Consider the following 21192-nt stretch of genomic DNA (forward strand, 5'->3'; position numbering starts at 1 on the left):
TTTCAAGAGCGGAGCGCGCCACGCGACAGCGCGCATGCTGCCGCGATACCTCCTGGGAATTGTAGTTCTCTGTCGCATCCCTGCCCCTCCTATTTCCGGTGCCGTCACGGGACAGAGCAGTCGGTGACAGCCCCGAGGGCCCCCGCCCCGCGCCCATGGCCGAGCCGGACCGTGAGTCGGGGGCCCCGGTGGGAGGGTCGGGCCGCGCCGGGGCCTGGCTGAGGGCTGCAGGCCCCGGGGCCCGAGGGCAGACGCGGTGGGACGGGAGACAGGGGCTGCTCGAGGGGAGTGGGATTCCGATGGCCGTTGCTAGGTGGTCCACGTTACGAGGTTGGTGGACTCCTGGGTCGCGAAGTTTTAAGGGTCCGCTTCGTCCACCCGTTTGTCGAGTTACTACTATCGCGTGTTTCTCGCCCCTTGGTTGACGGGGACCCCGTTACCAAGGACAGTATGTTGCCGCGGTCCCGGTTGCTAAGGGTACCTGGTGATGGGGCAGCTGTAGGGTTAGGGTGCCTGGTGTTCCCCCCCCCTCCCCTTCAGTTCCGGTGCCTCTCCTAAACCTACACTGCGCCTCTCTCCCAAACCCGTTTCCTAGCCAAGGTATCCCTTCTGGTCTCTCTTCCTCGCCAAACTTTTCACTGCCTTGAAACTGACTCCTCCCTGCTCAGGCGCTCACACGGTGGCCTTCCTAACTCCCCTGCGTCTTCCTTCAGCACCCCTACTTCCTCCTCCCTCTTCTCCTAAACCTTCTCCTCCTTGGCCTCTTGGCCCCTCTCTAACCAGCCCTCTACACCCCATCCCCTCCCTCCCTCTACTCCACGTTTACCGCCACCCCTGATTCCAGCATAACTAGGTTGGTGGGTCTTCTTGTCCCAGCCACTGCCACTTTGAACCCCTTCCTTCCCCCTTAACCATTCCCCCCACTGTAACCACCTCTGCTCCCCCTCCTCCCCAGCCTCTGACCCTCTGGAGAACCAGGCAGGGAAGGTGCAGGAGGCTCAGGTGAGATGGGGGAAAGGGTGGAGGGAAGGAGAAAGATGGACTTGTTCCCACATCCCAAACCCCCTGGGAGGTGGCAGAGGGGGAGACAGTGACCCCTGGGCCCTCAGCTCATTATCCCAATCCCTCTCCCCAACTGGTACAGCTTCCTGGGAACTGGTGGCTTCTGGGGATTGTCAGGAAAAAAAAAGTGTGTGTCTCAACCCTAGGACTTCCCTCCAAACTTTACTTTTTCTTTAGTGCACCCACCCCCCCACCCCCGTACCCCAGTCTCTTTTGAACCTCCTTTTTTACTCATCTAGTAGACAAATCCAATTTGGTTCCTAAACTCGCAGATCTCATGGATAAATGACAAGAAAGTGATTCTACAAGGTGATTATGAAAGTAGCTGGACACTTTGGGAGCCCAGAGCAAACTTTGTAGGTCACAGAAGGTTCCAAAAGAGGCTCTTTTCTGGAGGAACCCACAGGCTGGTCTAGGATTCAGAGCGATACATAGTCACAATGTAACAAGCGAAGAGTGGATTTCAATTTTTATTTATTTATTTATTTATTTATTTTAGTACCAGGGATTGGATGCCAGAGCGCATATCTACTGAGCCTTTTTTTAATATTTTATTTAGAGACGGGGTCTCACTGAGTTGCTTAGGGCCTCTCTAAGTTTGCTAAGTTGCTGAGACTGGCTTTGAACTCATGATCCTCCTGTCAAGGAGCCTCCCAAGCCGCTGGGATTACAGGCGTGTACCACCATGCGTGGCTTGAATTTCTTAGCAACAGTGGGAAGTGGTGTCCCGCACAGAGGGTACAGCTCATAGAAAGACCTGGGAGCAGGAAAGAGTGGGATGTGCTTGGTGGGAAATTGGGGAGCTGGAGGTGGTCAGCTAATGATAGCCGTGGGCAGCACGTATTGACTACTTACTCCAGCTGGGCACTCTGATTAATGCTTTCATGCATCATCTCGTTTTAATCTTCCCAGTATCCCTATGAGGAGTAAGGCCTTTTTCCAGGTAGGAAAAAGGCAGAACTGTTGAGTAACTTGTCTTCTGTCCCTTGGTAGAGAAACAGGGAAGGATTTCAAACCCATAATCTCATGGCCCTGGGCACACTGCCCTCTAGATGCTGCAGGACAGACAGACTGGCCTCTTCACAGATGCTCGAAGGCACCCACCAGCATCTCAGGCCCCCCTACTGGGAAGGTCCCATGTCCGACCCCCCACCACAGAGCCTCACTGTCTGCAGCCTGAAAGAATGCCAGCCCAGCCAGACCCTGAGAGCACGCTTCAAATATAGGCAGTGCAGAGGCTGGGACTTCAGTACCCCACAGAGGCACAGCAGAGCCGTGCCAAGAGTGTGACAGCCTCCTGTCAGCCTTGGCATCCCCCTCGCCGGGCCCCCACAGCACAACCACTGCCAAAGCACAAGGTCTCGTGGTAAGAAGGGATCCTCAGTCCACAGAGATGCGAGGATGTAAATCACGCATTGTCCACAATAGGGCGAGATTGGAAGCAGCCTAAATGGCTGCCAGGAGACACCTAAAATGAACTATGGTTCATCTGTACAATGCCATGCTGTGTAGCTGCTGAAAGGATGAGGTGGCTGCATGGTCTGCTGTTCCATGGAAAATGCCAGATGCAGCCTTGCACCACGATAGGACCGGTTTCTGCAAAAATAGTTTCTATATGCAGAGAAAAGCAATTACCATTGAGCTCCCAGTAGTGATTATATCAAGGCGGGCGTGGGGGGGTGGGGGTGGGGGGCAGGGAAATCAAAAGGCAACCGCCCAGGTTATGTGTTTTCTAATGGTCAGAGTTTTTGCAAAGGTTGTGCAATCTTAAAAAGCGATGAAGGGGCTGGGGCTGAGGCCGAGCAGTAGAGGACTTGCCTAGCAAGGTCCCAGGTTCCATCCCCAGCACTGAAAAAAAGAAAGTGATAATTATTTTTAAATATGTTTTGAAGGGAGGTTCTTATTCCAAAAACTTGGAACCAGAATAGCGAGTGGCCAGGAAGATGCATTATCTGAGGGCTCTAAAGCTGAAGACTGAGTTAGTCGAGCTGTGGATTTGTAGATCCGCGGCAGGGTACAGCCCTGGCCTCGCACAGAACAGGCTTGCATTCAATGGTGGATGGTTCCAGAGACCCTGCTCTGCTGTGCTCTCAGCACCAGGCATTCAGTGGTGAACAAACCAAGTCCCGGCCCCTTTGGAACTGACATCACGGGGACTGTGGATGTGTTTGCAGTGGCATGACGAGCCTGCAGTCACCAGAGAATCCTCCGAAGCAGGGAGGATTGGGCTGACCCAGACAGCCGTCACCTGGAGGGTCAGGGTAGTTTGGAGGCAGAGACTAAGACCTGGAGTCTAGGAGGAGGCCAGGGAAGGACCCTGGAGAGAGGACAGTCTGCACCAGGAAGAGCCCTGGGGTGGCAGAAGGGGTCAGTAGAGAGACTCTCAGGAGGCTGAGTGGACAGACCAGGGGCTGCGGGCTGTGGCTGGCGGGCAAGGGTGTGCGGTGGGGGTGACTAAAGACAGTGAGATCTGCCCCAGGGGCCTGGGAGGAAGAGCAGGTTTGGGGGAGATGCTGAGGCCAATTTGGGACACAGAGTGAGGGACGCAGAGGTCATCTAGGGTGAGGCCTCAGGAACCCTGGGTCTGATGATGAGGTGGCATTATCAGTGACGAGGCGAGGACATTGGTATAGATGTGGCAGTAGCCTAGGGAAAGCCAGGAGGGCCCAGGACAGAGTCCCAGAGAGTGCAGTGAGAGGGGTTCAAGCAGGGGGACCGGGGGTAGACCCAAAACCTTCTGCTGGCATTGCCCATGGAAATGACTTCCGTGAGCAGGGGCAGCGGGCCACACTCCACAGGACAGGGACATAGGGGAGGCTGTGGATGCCAGGCCTGTGATACAGCAGCAGCCAGCACTTCCATTTCCGGAGCGCCCACTGGTGAGGGCTGTGCAGGCGCCTCACCTGTGCCAACCCCTTCCATCCTCACGGCAGCCCTGAGCTCCATCTCCACCAGGAGGCACTGAGACCCAGAAAAGTAAAGCCCCTCGCGAGGTCATGCCCACGGAGCAGCAGGCCCAGGGGCCCCTGCCCCGCAGCAGCCCGTCCCAGACTTCATGGTGGCCCCAGCACTAGGCCTCTCCTGCTCCCCCTCCTTCAGGCCACTTCCCAGCCAGAACCTGCCCTCAAACCCAGTGTCGCTGCCACGCCCACCCCTCCCTCCCTAACCCACTTCTGGGGCTTGGCCACCCCCACCCCACCCTTCCAGGACTCCGACTCAGACCCTGAAGGAGGAGCCGCTGGCGGAGAAGCTGAGAGTGAGTGTCTCCTTGGAGGGCAGGGAGGGCGGGCTGTGGAGTTAGGACCAGGGTCCAGGAACACTCCTTGGGGCCACCAGGAGTGACATTCGGAGTTTGTAGAAATGGGCAGAGCAGGGTCTGGAGGCCACTGGCTGGGCCAGGCACTGTGCCTTCAGTGGCGGGGAGGATTGGGGACCCCAGGCTGGTTCAGGGCCCTGAGGACATCTACATGCCCTGGCTGAACGCCCACCAGCCGCTGGCTCTCTTCTTTTTGGCCAGTGGATTTCCTGCGGAACTTCTTCTCCCAGACCCTGGGCCTGGGCACCCAAAAGGAGCGTCTGCTGGATGAGCTAACCCTGGAAGGGGTGGCCCGCTACATGCAGAGTGAGCGCTGTAAGTCCCGTGTCCCTGCTGGTTGGGCCACTTCTCTCATTCCTGACCACAAATGACTTATATCTTTTGTTTGTAAATAGTAAGAAGCCCAGTTCTTGGGGCTGGGCTGGGGCTCAGTGGTAGAGCACTTGCCTGGCATGTGTGAGGCACTTGGTTCAGTTCTCAGCACCATAAATAAATAGTCCATCAGCAACTAATATATATATATATATGAAAGAAAGAAAGAAACCCAGCTCTTAAGCAAAAAACAAAACAAAACCAAAAAACTCTGCAGACCCTAGAACCCAGCCTTGAGCACGGCTGGACCTGGGTGCTTCCATGGTCTCAACTCTCTGGGGCTGCTTTTCCCCCCCTGGGGGGCGTGAGTGACTCCCCGCAGCTCTAGATGCAGACTCCGCCAGGTTAGCAGCTGCTGCTACTCAAAGAACCTACACTTCCATCGGTTGAGGCAAAACACCAGAGACTGACTCCCATTGGCCCAAGATGGGTCACAACCTGAATCAAGCTCTGGGTCTCTGATTGGCCAGTCCCTTTCCTAGAATGAGGGTAAATAATTACACTTCACGGGGTTAGGGGTGGCGCTGAACAAATTGAGACTTTTGCTTGGAGGCCTGGAACCTAGCATGGAAGGGTCCGCTGTGGTTGTTACAGGGAGCTTGTTCGGCGAGTGTGTGCTGGCTGGGTCACCACGAAATTTATATTTCTTGCAGTAAGTTGAGTCACCAAAGTCTGAGAAATCAGGCTCTCAGCCGTCCTCCAGGGGAACAATAGACCCTTTGAGGGTCCTGAACAGCCTTTTGTTGAGAACGCCTTCTCCAGTTTCCCTGTCCCCAGCTGCTGCCGTCTCCCCAGACCTGCTGTCCCGAGCCTGCCTCACACCATCCTCCAGTGTGGGAGGCCCTGAGAGGACCCCGACAGTGGCTGCACAAGGCCTTCGTCTTCTGCCCCCCTGCACTGGGTCTTGAAGTGATTGGCACATGCAGGTGGCTGTTAGCTATAATAATCATTACCCCTGTAAGGGCCTCTCGTTGGGTCTCCACAGTTACCGGGGAGGCCATTACTGTAGGAGTGATCTGGACAAAGGAGGAGACTGCGGCCCTGAAAAGTTTTGACTTATTGTAGGATCAAAGAGCTGGCAGGACTGGATCCCAGGTCCCCTGAAACCAGAGTACATGATCCCCCTGTTTCTGCCTCCACTGGGTCCAGCCAGGCCTGCTCGGATGGCATCCCAGAGACGAAGCGAGGGCCCAGGCTGTTGCCGACCTTGACCTTGGATTACCCTTTTTCTCTTCCCTTGGATTGGACACCCCAGGGCACCCAGTTCCTAGGGCATTGCACTTGCATCTCTGTCGGTGGATGGGCAGGTGCTTGGGTTCCATGTGACAGGCTGTCCCCCCAGCCCTAGCTGACACAGCCATGGGATGTCTCTGCTCAGCTGTGTGCTTGTGGACAGTCAGTCACATCTTCCCATCTTCTTTTATGAGAACTGGTAAAAATTATGGAGCAAAATGCTTATAAGGATCCAAATTGTGGCTCTTGAGAAGTTTGGTACAATTGGCTCAAAGAATACGAGTCACACATAGGCAGTGTCTGCCCCGTGCCGGGCGCTGATCTAAGCTTTACGTGAATTAATTCATTCTCTGAGCAGCCTGCGATTAGTACTGTAATTATGCTGATTTACAGAGGAGAAAGCTGAATCCTGGGGTAGTAATAGGAGCAGTGTAAGACCCCACAGCCACCAGGGGATGGGACAGCCATGACCTCAAGCCTGTCTCCGCCCTCAACTTCGGGAGTGTGGCTGAGATGGCAGATCCTTAGACTTCACCTCAACTTGACCAAGTTTCAAGTGACTGATGTGTGTTTGCCTTCAGAGGAAAGGATATGAAAGAGTCTATAGAATGTGCTAGAAGTACAAGGTCATCCAAGGTTGTGTTCAGAAGATGAGCCGTTGTCAGAGTTTGCCATGCTGGGGTGGAACTTAGGCCTTGAGCAGGCTAGGCTGGGGCTTTTCCCCGGGTGGGAGGCTTATATTAAAATGCATCTCTTTCCAGGGACCTCGCCCCCCACCACACCCACAGCCTTCTCAGTCTTCCCAAGTCTTCCCAAATTGGTATCATTTCCAACAGTGCATTCCTTTTTTTAAAAAAAATATTTTCTTAGTTGTAGATGAACACAGTATTTTTATTTATTTGCATGTGGTGCTGAGGATCGAACCCAGGGCCTCCCACATGCCAGGCGAGCGCTCTGCCCCTGAGCCCAGCCCCAGCCCCTCAGACAGTGCATTCTTTGGCCCCTTGCCGACTCTTCTTCCTGGTGACTGTGTCCCCCAATCTGAACCTTGGTTTCCTTGATTCTGACATGACGGAGCCAACACTGTCCCCTGGAGATGGCTGCGAAGACCATCGTGCATCTGAAGTGGTGCCTGGCACGGGGAGGCGGGGTCAGGGCCTAGGTGGCTGAGCAAACCGTGTCAAGTGACCTTAAACTCCTGTCCTGCAGGTCGCAGGGTCATCTGTTTGGTGGGAGCCGGAATCTCCACAGGTGAGTGCCCCCTTTCCCCAGCCGCTGCCCCAGAAATGGTGGAGCACCCCCCGGGGGCTGGGGAGGGCCCTCTGAGCCCCGCCTGGGAGGGCATAGGTGGGGCTGGAATCACTGACCGTCTCCGTCCCTCCTCCCCCAGCTGCGGGCATCCCCGACTTCCGCTCTCCATCCACCGGCCTCTACGCCAACCTGGAGAAATACCATCTGCCCTACCCGGAGGCCATCTTTGAGATTGGCTACTTTAAGGTATCCGTCTGTCATGAGGGACGGGAGGGGTTGCCTGGTTCCCACTCGTCTCACCTGGGGCGTCGGCCCTCTTCCTGTCTCGCCCACAGAAACATCCAGAACCCTTCTTTGCCCTTGCCAAGGAACTCTATCCTGGGCAATTCAAGGTGAGATCTTTACCTGCAGGGGGCGGGGGGGGGGTGGGCGAGAGGGGACAAGGAGAAGCCCTCTCCAGGGCCCTGCAGCCAAACTTTATAAAGTCCTCAAGTACCTGGCCTGCGGGGCAGCCTGCCTGGCTGCCACCTCCCCACCGCGGGACGTCCACTTCCTCATCTGGGAAAGGGGCTGGTGCGGGGCTCCGAGTGCTAGACGGTTCCCAGGGGGCAGTGCGCGTGGACGTCACAGCAGCCTGTCCTCACCCCCTCCAGCCGACCATCTGTCACTACTTCATTCGCCTGATGAAGGAGAAGGGGCTGCTCCTGCGCTGCTACACCCAGGTAGGCGGGAGGGCAGGGGAGGCGGGAGGGCGGGCGCCTGGGGGGCCGTGCTGTGTGCTAAGAGCTTGGGGGCAACTCAGCCAGATGTGGGGCCACTCTGCTCCCCTGCCACATGACCTACCGTGAGTCGCTTCCTCTCAGCCTCGGTTTCCCCTTCAGAAAATGGGCTCCAGAACAGCCTCACCCTCTCAGGTGTGTGGTGAGGAGCCGTGAATTCCTGTCAGGTCATCCTGTGCCTGCTGCTAAAGGGCCCCCACCTAAGGGGACGGCCCAGACACCATGGACGGCCCAGAGTTCCTATTGGCTTTTATTTATTGATTTTGTTACTAGGGATTGAGCCCAGAGGCACTTAGAGACAGGGTCTCCAAATTGCTTAGGGTCTCACTAAGTTGCTAAGGCTGACTTTGATCCTCCTGCCTCAGCCTCCCGAGCTGTTGGGATCACAGGTATGCGCCACCATGCCTGCTCCTATTTGTTTTAAGAGCTTTCCAGCAGATGACACCGAAGTGATTAGAGCTGGCAAGATCACTGTGACAGTTTTCAGGTGGACATTTTACCTTAAGGAAGTGGTACTTTTTATTCATTTGCATAATCATAAGTATGGCATCAAATGTGCCATGGTGTGCACAGGTCAGAGGCTTAACCCAGGGCCTCCTCGTGCCAGGGTGCTTGGCAAGGGTGGCTCACACTGTGGCCTTCTGATTACTCCGCGAGATTTGTGGAGTCTTACCCAGTCACATATATCTGTGCCTCTATCTTTGTTTAATCAGTGCGTTTTGGAATCGCATGATGTATTATAGCAGCGTGCACACACGCTAACCCATACCTCAGAGCACCAAATTGTAAACCAGAGATATAACACTTGAATACAAGCAGTGTCATGGTCAGGTGTGGTGGCACAGGCCTTAATCCCAGCAGTTTGGGAGGCTGAGGTAGGAGGATCACAAGTTCAGAACTTCCGGGGGCAGGCTGGTTCTCACTGGGGCAGCAGTTAGGTTGGAGCTGTGCCATGAGGCCTGGGACACTTCAGCTGGTAGCCGCGGGCGGGGTCCCTGCCAGCCCCAGTCTTGGCGGGTGCTTGGACGGTAGCTGTTTTTCCGTGTGCTCTGACCGTCTAATCTGGCTACTGGAATCCCCGTAGTAAAGTGAAACGCTCAAGGCTCTCCAGCCAGATGATGGCCACACTGACCTTCAGTTTAAGAAAAGCCCTCCTGAGGTCCCTTAAAGGCCACTGCATTTGCCACTGTGCTATTTTTGATTGGCGCCTTTCTCATTATCAGAGGCTGCCTCCTGCTGTCAGGCTACATTAGCAAAAGCCGGGAGGGGGGTAGACCGCGTTCCTGTCCTGATCATTGGCATTCTGGTGTTCCTGCCAGGACTTTACCATCTGTGCACTGCCTACTGTGCACCTAAAAGCTACCGGGTTACTCCTATGATGACATTCCAGACTTTGATGACTGACACTCACTTCAGCCCTGAGACAAGTCACAGTGGAATTGAACCCAGCTTTGAGATATTGAACAGAAACTATGGCTAAGGGCTGAGGAATGATGCAGTTTGCAGATGTTTGACAAAACAGTGGCCAGAGTTTGTGGGTCCGTCCCAAAAATGTTCACTGAGCTTCCTTAGCTAATTAGGAAACACTGTGTTTTCATCTGGCCTTGGCAAAACTCAACAGGTTTTTCCAGATGAATTTGTATCATGGAAGAATGGCAATGTTAATTAGGAAAGCCAGGAGGTTATTCTGTAGTGGAAAGTGTTACCATTCCCTCCTCTTTAGATTGAGCATTTCTTTTAAATAATCTTCTTTGTCAACTTGTTATTGTAGCAAATGGTAGAGTGTGGTATGTTTAATTTCTTAGTTACTAAGTAATTTATTTTTAAAGTATCAAAAGCTCTTATCCCCTACTCTTAACTCTACCAAAACTTCTGGTGGAAGACCTCTGTAAAATTACATTAGTGAGGATCCATTTGAAATATTTTTTACTTTGTTTCTTAGTGTCAGAAACCAGGAATTTTTTGAGCCTCAGAGTAAGTTTTCAAAGTATAAGCACCATCTCTGATACCCAATCCTGGGCCAGCTCTGGTCTTGCTAAGGCTGACTTTGAACTCGCGATCCTCCTGCCTCAGCCTGCATATGATTTGGGTGGTTCTGTCCTTTGTAGATCAAGATGTTCTATATGACAGGCCTTTAAAAACTGGACATTGGGCTGTTCTCTATTGAAAAATGAAGATAAGTGGTTGCTATTTAGGGTGTCTAACCTTATTTCTAGCACCTGGTACTGTAGGGTCATTCTGCTGAAGATCTCAAGACTTAGATCCCCGGAGGACCAGTTGATTCTGTTTCTTTGCTTGAAAAAAGTCAATTATATTTAAAAGAAATTAAAATGTCAGAATAATAATAAGTTTCAAAAGGCTGGAGACACACAGCTGGGTGGCAGAGCCCTTGCCTAGTAGGTGCCAGGTCCTGGTTTGATTCCCAGCACAACAAGATAATAAATAAATGGGTGTAGGCATCTTCCAGCACCCAGTTTGGCACCTGCAGTCTTAAAAACTGCCACCAGGGGGAGCACGAATGCTTAAAAGTGGGGTCCAAATTGCTCAAATGAAGTAGATGGGGGCTGTGGTGGCAGCAGGAAGGCACAACTTCCTCCTTCCAGGAGCTGTCCAAGCCTAGGACAGACCTGACTCAGAGAGTCCAGGACTCTCTGAGGACATGATTTACTCACAGGACATGATACTAAGAACTGACTTGAAGCCAAGAGCTTGTTTTCTTTTTCTTTCTGGTACTGGGGATTGAACCCAAAGGTACTTTACCACTGGCTACATCACCAGTCCTTTTTATTTTTTATTTTGAAACCAGGCCTCCCTAAGTTGTCGAGACTGGCCTCAAACTTACAATCCTCCTGCCTCAGCCTTCCTAGTCACTGGGATTACAGGCATGTGCCCCTGCACCCAGCATGAGCCAAGCGCTCTCTAAGGGTGTTCACTGGTGCCAACCCAGTGCCAGCAACCAGAGCAGTCATTTCTGCCTCTCTCCACTGATACTCTCGTGTTGTAGGGGAGGTCACAAGGACAAGATGGAGAAGTCACAGACCTAGTGTGTCAGATGGTGACAGGTCTCAGGGGCACATTTAGAAAGGGAGAAGAATCAGGAGAATCAGGAGGTTGGTGGTGGAGGTGCTGTTGTCAACAGGGCGCCAGGAGAAGGGGACATTTAAGCAAAACCTGTGAAGGAGCCTTGGGGTTACCAGGGAAGAGGTTCCAGGCAAAGGGAGGGGCCGAGGTCCCGAGGGGGGCTGCGTTTAGTGCACAAAGAACCCCAAGAAGCGGGACTGAGTGAGCCCTGAGGGGAGGAGGAGGAGTGAGTCAGGGAGGTGACAAGGGTAGATCACGGGTCTTGGGTCTGCAGAGGAGCCGCAGAGACCAAGCAGGAGGAGAGAGCGAGGCCAGCCTGGGGGCACGGGAAGGGGGTGGGTATGGAGGTTGTGAAGGTGCTTCCTGATTGTCTGTGCCAGGGAAGGAGGAGAGTCAGGGCCACCCGCCAGTTCTGAGCCGCGTGCCTGCTGCCTCTTCCTAGAGGGGAAGGCGGGTGGGTGGCTGGGGGACTGGAGGCATGAGGGATTAGAGCTGGGACAGGTGCAGGGACAGCTGGCCACGGAGCCTGGGTTTGAGCAGGAAGATCCTGGCCAGAGCAGCTGGTGTGGCTGGAGTTACTCATCCAACAGGAGGAGAAACTGAGGCCTCCATAAAGTCATGTGTGAGGGCCACTCAGCGTAGCCACTGATGGCACTTTAAGGGCAAAACCCAGCTCTTAGTCTGAGCCGCAGCACTGAGGGCTCTTGTCACCAGGATGCCCACATAAGTATGTGTGGTCGGTGTGAGATTCACAGGCACCCACCTGCTCCCTGTAATTTAAAATCTAATTAACTATGTATTTACTTGAGATGGGGTCCTGCTATGTTGCCCAGACTGGCCTCTAATCCTAGGCTAATCCATCCTCCTGCCTCAGCCTCCCTAGTAGCTAGGACTACAGGAAACACACTGTGCCCAGCTTCCTGCCTATGATATTTAATGCACAGATCTAACTCCATATAGAGATTTTAAATGGTTAATTATATAAAATATATCAAGAGTGGGGAAAAAATGTTCCACTCTCATGCTGCATGAAATGCTTCCTGTAGTCCTCCTCTTCCACCTCAGTCCCTATTTGAGTCACTGACCCAGTTTTCTGGAACACGCCATCTTTGACTCCTTCTGAATTGTGATGACGCAGCACTTTTGGGAGCTATGTGCAAGGCTATATTTAGCTCAAGGCGCAAGTGCCATTCACACATTAGGACAGTTGTCGCCTTCATTCAAGCCACCGTGATCTCCACAGCAAACAGCTTCGAGGCCTCGTGAATTATACGCCGTGTTCACGCTGGGCTTGAAGCTCCGTATTTGGTTTGTTCCACTGGGCCCTTGTCTGGAAGAACCTTCTGTGTCCACACCCACATAGCAGCTTCATGCTGTTTAAAAGCTGATTCTTCACAACTCAGGTTGCTGCAGCAGAAGGATCACAAGTTCAAGGGCAGCCTGGGCACCTTAGCAAGACCCTGTCTCCAAATATGATGGTCTGGCTGGACTCTGCCGTTGTGGAGTAAAGGCAGCCCCAGGCAACGTGGAGATGAGGGGGCCTCACTGCACCCCAGTGCAGCTTGATGTATGGAGCCTGGAACTTGAACTTTTTTATAAATTTCACTTGTCCTGTACCATCATTATCCTGATTTAAAAAAAAAAAAAAAACCACACATTTAAAAATGTAAAAGGCCATTCTTAGCTCACAACCATACAGAAGCCAGTGGCTGGCTGGATTTTGTCAGGAGGCCACCATTTGCCATCCCCCACCCCCCCTCAAAGCAACCACTAAAATAACAAAACAGTTATAGCAACTAAGCCAGCAAAAGAAATGAAGTGGAATAAGAAAAACTACACTTCCAAAAAAAGGCAGAAAATGAGGAAAAGGAAATAAAGATATCTAGAATGTGCATGATAGCCAGGTGATCCTAAGATCATATCAATAATCAAGCACAAATGGTAAACAGTCTAGCTAAAAAGCAAAGATGATAGCAGGCCACGAGGCATGCCTGGGATCCCGCTAACCAGGAGGCTGAGATAGTGTCGCAAGCTTGAAGCCAACTTGGACAAGTTAGCAAAACCCTGTCTCAGTTTGTGTGTGTGTATTTTTTAGTTGTAGGTGGACACAATATCTTTATCTTTATGTGGTGCTAAGGATCAAACCCCGTGCCTCACCTGTGCTAGGTGAGTGCTCTGCCGCTGAGCTACAACCCCAGCCCCCTGTCTCAAGAAAAAAAAAAAAAAAGGGCTAGGAATGTATTCAGTGGTAGAGCACCCCCCCTCAGTATTTGCAGCCGGTGTGTCGGGGTTAGGTGTGGGGGGAGTATGTCAGCAGACACTTGAGCTGTACCCCCAGGCTGAGTCTCCTTCTGCAAGCACTTCACCCTATTTTCAGATTTAAATACAAACCTCACAGTTGGGGAGAGCCCCCAGCCCCCACTCCACCCTCCTTAATCTAAACTTCGTTCAGTGTGGGGGAGCGCTGTGAAGGATCGGGCTTATTGTCAAATCTCTCAGAGGAATGAACATTCCCGGAGGTGGCAATGGCAGCTCATGCGCTGGCTACTCCCTGTGAGACTGTGCCGGAGCCGGGCACGGTGGCGCTCGCCTGTCAGCCCAGCAGCTCTGGAGGCTGAGGCAGGAGGATCACGAGTTCAAAGCCAGCCTCAGCAAAAGCCAGGTGCTGAGCAACTTAGTGAGCCCCTGTCTCTAAATAAATACAAAGTAGGGCTGGGGATGGGGCTCAGTGGTCGAATGCCCCTGAATTCAATCCCCAGTACCCCCCCCAAAATTGTAATTGGGAAAAAAAAAAAAGATTATATTGCCTGGCTGGGTGTGGTGGCCTGGCCACATAGCAAGACCCTGAAAAAGAAAGGAGGGAGGGAAGGAAGGAAGGAGGAGGGAAGGAAAGAGAAAAGAAAAAGGGCTGGGGGTGTAGCTCAGTAGTAGAGCACATGCTCATTACACGTGAACCCTGGGCTCAGCCCCAGCGCCCTCCCCAAAAGGTCACATAGCCTTAGTGACATTATAGTATAGCGACATTATAGCTATCCTAGTTTACGCAAGTACACTCCATGATCACTTAATAATGCATTTCTCAAAACATATTCCTGTCTCTAAGGGGCACATGACTGTGTTTCCACATCCTAAACACACAGCTTTGTTTTTCTGGAGAGATCATATGAGTACCTACAGGTCAGCCTCGTTCCTTTTGTTAATTTCTTTCTCTATCAAAAGCGCTGTGGAGGAACAGCACATAGGTACTGAGGTGTAGTTGTGCTCCTTTATTTTCAGTTTTGCTTTCTGTGGTTTAGGTTACCTGCCTTCAACTTCAGTCCAAAAATGTGAAATGGAAATTTCCAAAAATAAACAGTTTGTCAGTTTTCCACTGAGTAGCATGATGAGATTCTAAGCTGTGCTGCTCCACCCTGCCCAGAACCTTCATCATCCCTTTATCTAGCATATCCACATGGTATATGCTACCTTCCCGTTAGTCACTCAGTCATCTTGATTATCAGGTTCATGTAACCCTTATTTTATTTGTTAACAGACCCCAAATGTCAGAGTTATGATGCAGAGAGACACAAGGACATAAAACATGGAAAGACAAATTAATTCTGGTTCTGTGTGGCAAAGCTGTGATGCTGGGCGGCAGTAGCAAGCCATCGCAAGCCACAGCTCCTGGGCAGCCTCATGCTCATGGAAGGCAATGACCAGTGCTGTACAGAGCCTGGGTGCAGCTGTGACGTCCAGCAGGGTACACAGTGCCCTCTCCACCTAGGTTATTTTCACTGTATGACAGACTTATCAGGACACAGCTTCATCATAAGTTAAAAAGCATCTGTATTTACAGGATTTGACACCATCCAAAATTTCAGTCATCTTCTGGGTCCAGGAACATCCCCCCCACGAATAAGGGGTGGCTGCTGTGACTCTTGGATCTGTTAATTAGATATTTGTAAGCACACAGTGTACTCACTCACTAGGACTCAGACAGTAGACTGAGTCAGTTACCAAAGGCAAAAGCAGAATTTCTGTTACAGCGTGGGGCGAAGACACGCCAGGGGTCTGGGAACAGTGCTCCTGTCTCATGTTATGGGGACAAGCTGACCACTGCAGGGAGCTGAGAGGGGAGTCGGGCCATCTGCCCTTGAAAGGAACCCTCTCCAGTGTTTACAGAGTCTGAGAGACCTTCTAAGTTCAGCCACCCCTGTGTCACATCTGCTGGTGGCCTTCATCAGCACCTGCCTCAACAGCAGTTGTCAATGGGAACTGGGGTGGGTCGTTTCAAGAAAAATGAGAGAACATTCTGGCCAGTTGCATACAAAGATGCCTTAAAAAAATATAGGTTAACATGTCATCTATGAAACGGACCATAATGCCTGCCAAGTAGGAAATCATTGTGTTTCAAACCAAGTAAGTCCTCTTGATTCATTTATTGATGTCGGTGTGTGGCCCAGCCACCATGTACGGATGTCCAGGTTGGGTACTACACAGGATGCCACATCTGAGGAGGCTCCGTCTCCAACAGACATTTGAGATTCACACGTTTATTTCAACAAACTTCTGGCAAAAATCAGTACAGTGCCTGGATCTCTTAACCAAATTACTGAAAAACAGAAGCAGAGTGGCCTGAATTTGCAGAAAAATGTCCTATGAGCTAGTGGAAGCTGGGGGTGTGGCCTTTGGAGTTGTCATCCCACCACCCCCCAACCCCTGTCCTCTGACTATTTTGAATTTTTGTTGCTTTGCTTTTGAGACGGGGCCTCGCTAAGTTGCCCAGGTTTCCCTCAAACTCGTGGTCCTCCTGCCTCGGTCTCCTGAGTAGCCCACGTCTGGCTTGCCACCCCAACTGTTGACCCTTTGGTGGCCCCACTGGCCGAACGGGACAGTTTCCAGACACGCCTGCTGCTGGCTTCTCCCTCTCCGGGCCTGTGCCCACGTTCCACTTGCTCCCTGGCTCATGTCCCCGCCGTCTCTTTCCAGAACATAGACACCCTGGAGCGCGTGGCAGGGCTGGAGCCCGAGGACCTGGTGGAGGCCCACGGCACCTTCTACACCTCCCACTGCATCAGCCCCGTGTGCAGGCGCGAGTACCCGCTGAGCTGGATGAAAGGTGAGGCGCCAGAGCTCCGCCGCCAGGTGCCCGCCTGGCCACTCCTAGTGCAGGAACAGGGTCTCCGCGTCGTGGGCAGCTGTTCTGTCCTGCTCCGCGCTTCGGCTCTTTCAGCAGATGATCCCAGCCCTGGGGGGATGGGGGAGGTGGCAACTGTACAGCCAGGCCATGGTGCACGCGGCTCCAGAGCAGATTCGGTCACACAGAGATGGTCCTTAAGCGGTCACATGGCCTGTTCTGTGCGGTCACAAAACCCTAGCTCTGTGTCCCCATCCTACATGAAAGGCCCATGGAGGCAAATTCAGCTGCACCTGGGAACAGCACTGTCCAACAGAACGCTGTGAGATGAGGGACACCTGCTGTGACCATACTCAAAGACAGCCACTTGTACACACAGCTGCTGAGCCCTTGAAGTGCGACTAGTGGAACCGAGGAACTAAAATTTTTGGTGGGGGGCATAGTAGGGATTGCACCCAGGGGTGCTTTACCACTGAGCCACATCCCCAGTCTTTTCATTTTTTATTTTGAGACAGGGTCTCGCTAAGTTGCTGAGGCTGGCCTCAAACTTGTGATCCTCCTGCTTCAGCCTCCCAAGTCATTGGGATTACAGGCCTGTGCCACTGCATCCCCAGCCCTTTTGTAAAAATTTTGAGACAAGGTCTTGCTAAGTTGCCCAGTCTGGCCTCAAACTTGGATCCTCCTGCCTTAACCTCCTGAATAGCTGATTACAGGTGGATTTTTTTTTTTTTCAGTTGTTGATGGACTATTATTTATTTTTTTTTGGACCATTATTTTTATGCTGTGCTGAAAACTGAACCCAGTGCCTCACACATGCTAGGGAAGCGCTCTGCCACTCAGCACAACCCCAGCCCAAAAGGTGAATTCCTATTTTTTAATTCTTGCGTTTCTGGGGATGGAACCCAGGGTTTCACGTGTGCCTCACAAGCCCTCCCCACTGAGCTGCGCCCCACCCTTCTTATTTTTGTACGGAGAGGGGTTCTCATTCAGTGGCCCGGGCTGGCCTCAAATTTGTGACCCTCCTGCCCCAGCTCCCAGGCTGCTGAGGGTTCCGGCAAGTGCCACCACACCCAGCTTTGAACTTCTGATGTTGTTAAATGTTTTATTAATCTAAGTCGCACAGCTACCTGGTAGCTTTCTTTGACTGCCATAGTGGATGCACAAGCAGAATCCATGGCGCAGGAGGCTGGGGGCAGGCCTGGAGGGATAGGGCTGGGGCTGGTGCGAGGGGACAGACCGCAGGCTCGCTGGGGCTGTCATCCCTGTTCATGTGGGACAGGGTCCAGGAAAAATAATGACAGTCCACACATCTTGAAGGCCAGGGCAAGCCTATGTCTGACATCATTGTGGACAGGGAAGCCACTGTCCGGCTGTGGAAGCCATTTCTGGTTCTCTCTATGCTGACCTAACAGAGCCTCGGTGTCCACAGCACATCAGGACAGCGGTGCAGTTGTGGCAGAGCCACTGGGGATGGCCTTTCTGAGCAGATGACAGTCGACTGCCCCTGGGCACGCAGCTGGGGCGACACACAATGCACAGCACCCCCTTTATGTCTCGCTACGGGATCTTTTGCATCACCCACAAACAGCGTGTGTCGGTGCAGAAGGAGACCCAGTGCCACCATGGAAACCCTGCTCTGAACGAGTGTGGGATGAACAAGTGAATAGTTGAACAAACACATCCAGTGTGTGGGGTGCAGGGGACAGAAGTGCTTTCCTGTTTCCTAATCATAAACAGCAAAAGGGTGATTGTCACAGGGCTGGGACGGGGGTCTGTCACAGAGAATGGGCAACAGCTGGCCCTAAGGTTCTGTCCCATCCCGGGATCATGTGCCTGTCCTTCCCTGTCCCTGCTGCCACCAGGCTTAGGGGTCACCCGGCCTTTGTGACCCAGGGGGGACGTAGGGCTGTCCTCCAAGACTCCCTGGGAGAGCCCCACTCCAGTTCCCCGGGCGGGCACTGGGGGACCGTGTCTGCTCCCGTGTCGGGGTTTTCACTCGGTAGCTGTGGGCAGTGGTGCGGGGCCGCCCCTGGACGCCTGGGGGTGACAGGGACCTTCTCTAACAGGGGAGTCTTTTCTGAGCAGGGCAGCCGTCCCAGGAGGGTCCCCATGGCCGAGGTGACAGCCATCAGAACCCTGCTCTGAATGTGTGTGTTCGTGCTGCCGTGAGGAGGGGCAGGGGGCTGCGGCCAGCCCCTGCCAGGTCTCATGTCCCTCTCCTCCTGTCCCTCCCGCCAGAGAAGCTCTTCACGGAGGTGACTCCACGGTGCGAGAAGTGCCAGAGTGTGGTGAAACCTGGTGAGCCCGAGGCCAGGGAGCCTGCCCCGCCTGCCCGCCCCAGCCCCGGCCACTCCTGCTCCCCACCAGTGCCCCCACCCGTCCTGGGAAGACTGGGGTTCTGTCCCCCTGCCGTCCCGCTACTCCCCGACTCCACCCCCAGCCTCGGGGTGGGGCTCCTGCCTATTTTCTCTGTCTCCGTGTCCCTGTGTCCTCCTGTCTCTGTGTCCGTCCATCTGTCTCCACCTCAGACATCATTTTTTTTGGCGAGAACCTCCCGGCGCGGTTCTTCTCGTGCATGCAGTCAGTAAGTGTCCCCCCCCTGCTCCCCTGGGCGGGGAAGGTCACTTCCCAGCCACCCGTGGGGCCTGCTGCGGGAGGAGCAGAGGCCAGCTCACTGCCACTCACTGCGCAGGACTTCCTGAAGGTGGACCTGCTCATCATCATGGGCACCTCGCTGCAGGTGCAGCCCTTCGCCTCCCTCGTCAGCAAGTAGGTGGGACGTCAGGAGGGGGGACGGCCGGGACGGCCGGGACAGAGCCTGACCACCCCTCCGCCCCCAGGGCGCCCCTCTCCACCCCGCGCCTGCTCATCAACAAGGAGAAGACGGGCCAGGTGGGTCGCGGTCGCCCTTCCTCCCCTCCTCCCCGCTGCGGGCTCCCTCCCGCCGGCTTTCTGAGAAGGAGGGGACAGGTCCCCGAGAGAATTCCAGCTGGGGAGTCCCAGGCCTTGGGGCTGCTCAGCTCGGACCCAGGAGTCAAGAACTGGAGCGGCCACGTTCCAGGCTGCCCCGACTCCACAGGGCGCGGGTCACTCGGACCCTTTCAAGCAAGTGACAGAGCCCACCTCAAACCTGCTAAAGCCACAAAAGAGGAGTGAAGTGCTTCTGGGACCCAAGAGTCAGGCCCAGGGCCTGCGACTGTGGCGACAGGCCAGCACAGGCGGGGCTGCCCCTCCTCCCAGCTGTTTCCTGGGGTGGCCTCGCTCCGGCAGCTGCTGCCTTCGGGGAACCCCAGCTGGGCCTCGTGCCCTCCCGGGGAGGGGTGTCGCCCTGACTGACAGGGGACGCAGCTGCCAGGCCTGAGTAAGCATCCCGTGGGCTCCATGCTGTTCCCAGCATGGACAGTTGTCCCCAGCACATCTGGTGACGCCCTGGGTTACCAGCATCCAAGGAGGCCGAGTCCTCGTGTGGAGTGGTGAGGGTGTGCCTGCACGCGTCCCTGGGCGCTTTCCGCCCTCTCAGGTGTCTTAGAACACGTCACCGTGTGGGCGCTGGGGAGCGCTGCTGTCGGGCTATTGTTTAGGGAACGATGACAAGAAAATGGGACTGGACGCGTCCGGTGGAGACGCAGTTTTTAAAAACCTTTTTTGACCCAGTCAGTTGAATCCGTGGCGGCAGCGCCTGCGGGCAGGGCAGGGTGTGTGGCGCTGCAGCCCTCCCAGGGTGCCAGGACTGTCCCTACCAGACAGATAAGGCCCAGAGAGGCCCAGTCACTTGACCCAAATCCCAGAGCTGGGACACGGCCCAGGCACCTGGCCCCGGGGCTGTGCGCTGAGTCTCCCCTCCCCTGCAGACCGACCCCTTCCTGGGCATGATGATGGGCCTGGGAAGAGGCATGGACTTCGACTCCAAGAAGGCCTACAGGTGAGGGGACAGTGCGGGGGGGAGGCAGAGGCCCAGGGACCCACAAGAACCAGCAGAGGCCTTGGCCTCGCCACCGCTGACCGTGCTGCCCGCCCTGCAGGGACGTGGCCTGGCTGGGTGACTGCGACCAGGGCTGCCTGGCCCTCGCTGACCTCCTCGGATGGAAGGTGAGTGGCTGGGGGACCCCAGCCCATCTGCTCCCAGTCCTTGGACCCCACCCAACCCACGCGTCCCCTGACCCTCTGGCATGTGACCTCTGACTTCTGCCAACTCTGCCCTGCAGAAAGAGCTGGAGGACCTCGTTCGGAAGGAGCACGCCAGCATCGATGCCCAGTCTGGGTCGGGGGCCCCCAACCCCAACACCGTAGCTTCCCCCAGGAGGTCCCCACCTCCTGCCAAGGAGGGGGCCAGGACCGCAGAGCCGGAAAAGCCCCAGTGACAGCCCCGACTCGCAGGCAGGACACCCAGACCCTCCGGGACAGCGGAGCCCCAACCAGCACTGGCCCCTCTAACTCGCAGCTCTTCTCTGGGGAGAGCCGTACACCCCCCAGTCTCCTAACGACTCCCTCCTAAAACTGGGGTCCTAGCCACACCCCACTTTATCCCAGCAAATCTCTAACATCCCCTTAAAGCCAAAGCCTAAGCAGCCTGACCTAACAGCCCACGCCCTCTAAGGAGCAGCCTCCCCTAACCTCTAACTGCTCCCAGGAGGCCAGGGGTGCCCCCAAACTTCTGTCACCAAAGGGGGCCAAGGGCCCTCACTCTACTGCTTCAGTGACCTGTGGCCAAGCAGATCCAACCCAACCCACCCTAGACCAGGGTGTGGCCCTCCCAGTACGCTCCCACCTCCCACCGTGTTTGGGGAGGGTCTGAGCCTGATAGGGCTCCTGGGTCTCTGCCTCCACCTCCCAAAGTAGGTGCTGGGCCCCCTCCCCTTGGGACCCACTGCCCACGTGGGGATGGGCAGAGGAGGTTGTTTGTTTGGACACAAATTAAAAAACCAAAACCAACTAACCGTCAGCTGCCTGGTCTGTGTTCCTTTCTGGGGGTACTCGAAGCA

At 54.4% G+C, this 21192-nt stretch overlaps 1 protein-coding gene and 1 pseudogene across 4 annotated transcripts; both read left to right on the forward strand.

Annotated features, from left to right (window-relative positions):
- Positions 1 to 39: 39 nt before the first annotated feature.
- Sirt2 (sirtuin 2) lies at positions 40 to 21146 on the forward strand. 4 transcript variants are annotated; one of them, XM_040279604.2, is made up of 16 exons: positions 40 to 171; positions 956 to 1002; positions 4162 to 4318; positions 4580 to 4693; positions 7193 to 7234; positions 7374 to 7480; positions 7570 to 7626; positions 7888 to 7956; positions 16063 to 16192; positions 18449 to 18508; positions 18739 to 18794; positions 18903 to 18979; positions 19051 to 19102; positions 20062 to 20132; positions 20233 to 20299; positions 20416 to 21146. In XM_040279604.2, the coding sequence occupies exons 1-16, from the start codon at positions 156 to 158 to the stop codon at positions 20569 to 20571; spliced, it is 1278 nt and encodes a 425-aa protein (XP_040135538.2). In that variant the 5' UTR covers positions 40 to 155; the 3' UTR covers positions 20572 to 21146. The 4 variants fall into 4 exon arrangements, with proteins under 4 accessions (XP_040135538.2, XP_005336454.1, XP_040135540.1 ...); XM_005336397.5 differs by having other exon boundaries at positions 41 to 171; positions 4270 to 4318; XM_040279607.2 differs by lacking the exon at positions 956 to 1002 and having other exon boundaries at positions 90 to 171; positions 4270 to 4318.
- LOC144370817 (transmembrane protein 230 pseudogene) lies at positions 9067 to 16135 on the forward strand (annotated as a pseudogene).
- Positions 21147 to 21192: the final 46 nt, after the last annotated feature.

Source organism: Ictidomys tridecemlineatus, chromosome 15 (assembly GCF_052094955.1).
Source record: "Ictidomys tridecemlineatus isolate mIctTri1 chromosome 15, mIctTri1.hap1, whole genome shotgun sequence".
In the NCBI taxonomy this organism is placed as follows: domain Eukaryota; kingdom Metazoa; phylum Chordata; class Mammalia; order Rodentia; family Sciuridae; genus Ictidomys; species Ictidomys tridecemlineatus.

Coding starts and splice junctions, on each gene's coding strand:
- Sirt2 (XM_040279604.2), top strand. Junction 7,627..7,887: donor TCTATCCTGGGCAATTCAAG/GTGAGATCTTTA, acceptor CACCCCCTCCAG/CCGACCATCTGTCACTACTT. Junction 18,509..18,738: donor CCAGAGTGTGGTGAAACCTG/GTGAGCCCGAGG, acceptor TCTCCACCTCAG/ACATCATTTTTTTTGGCGAG.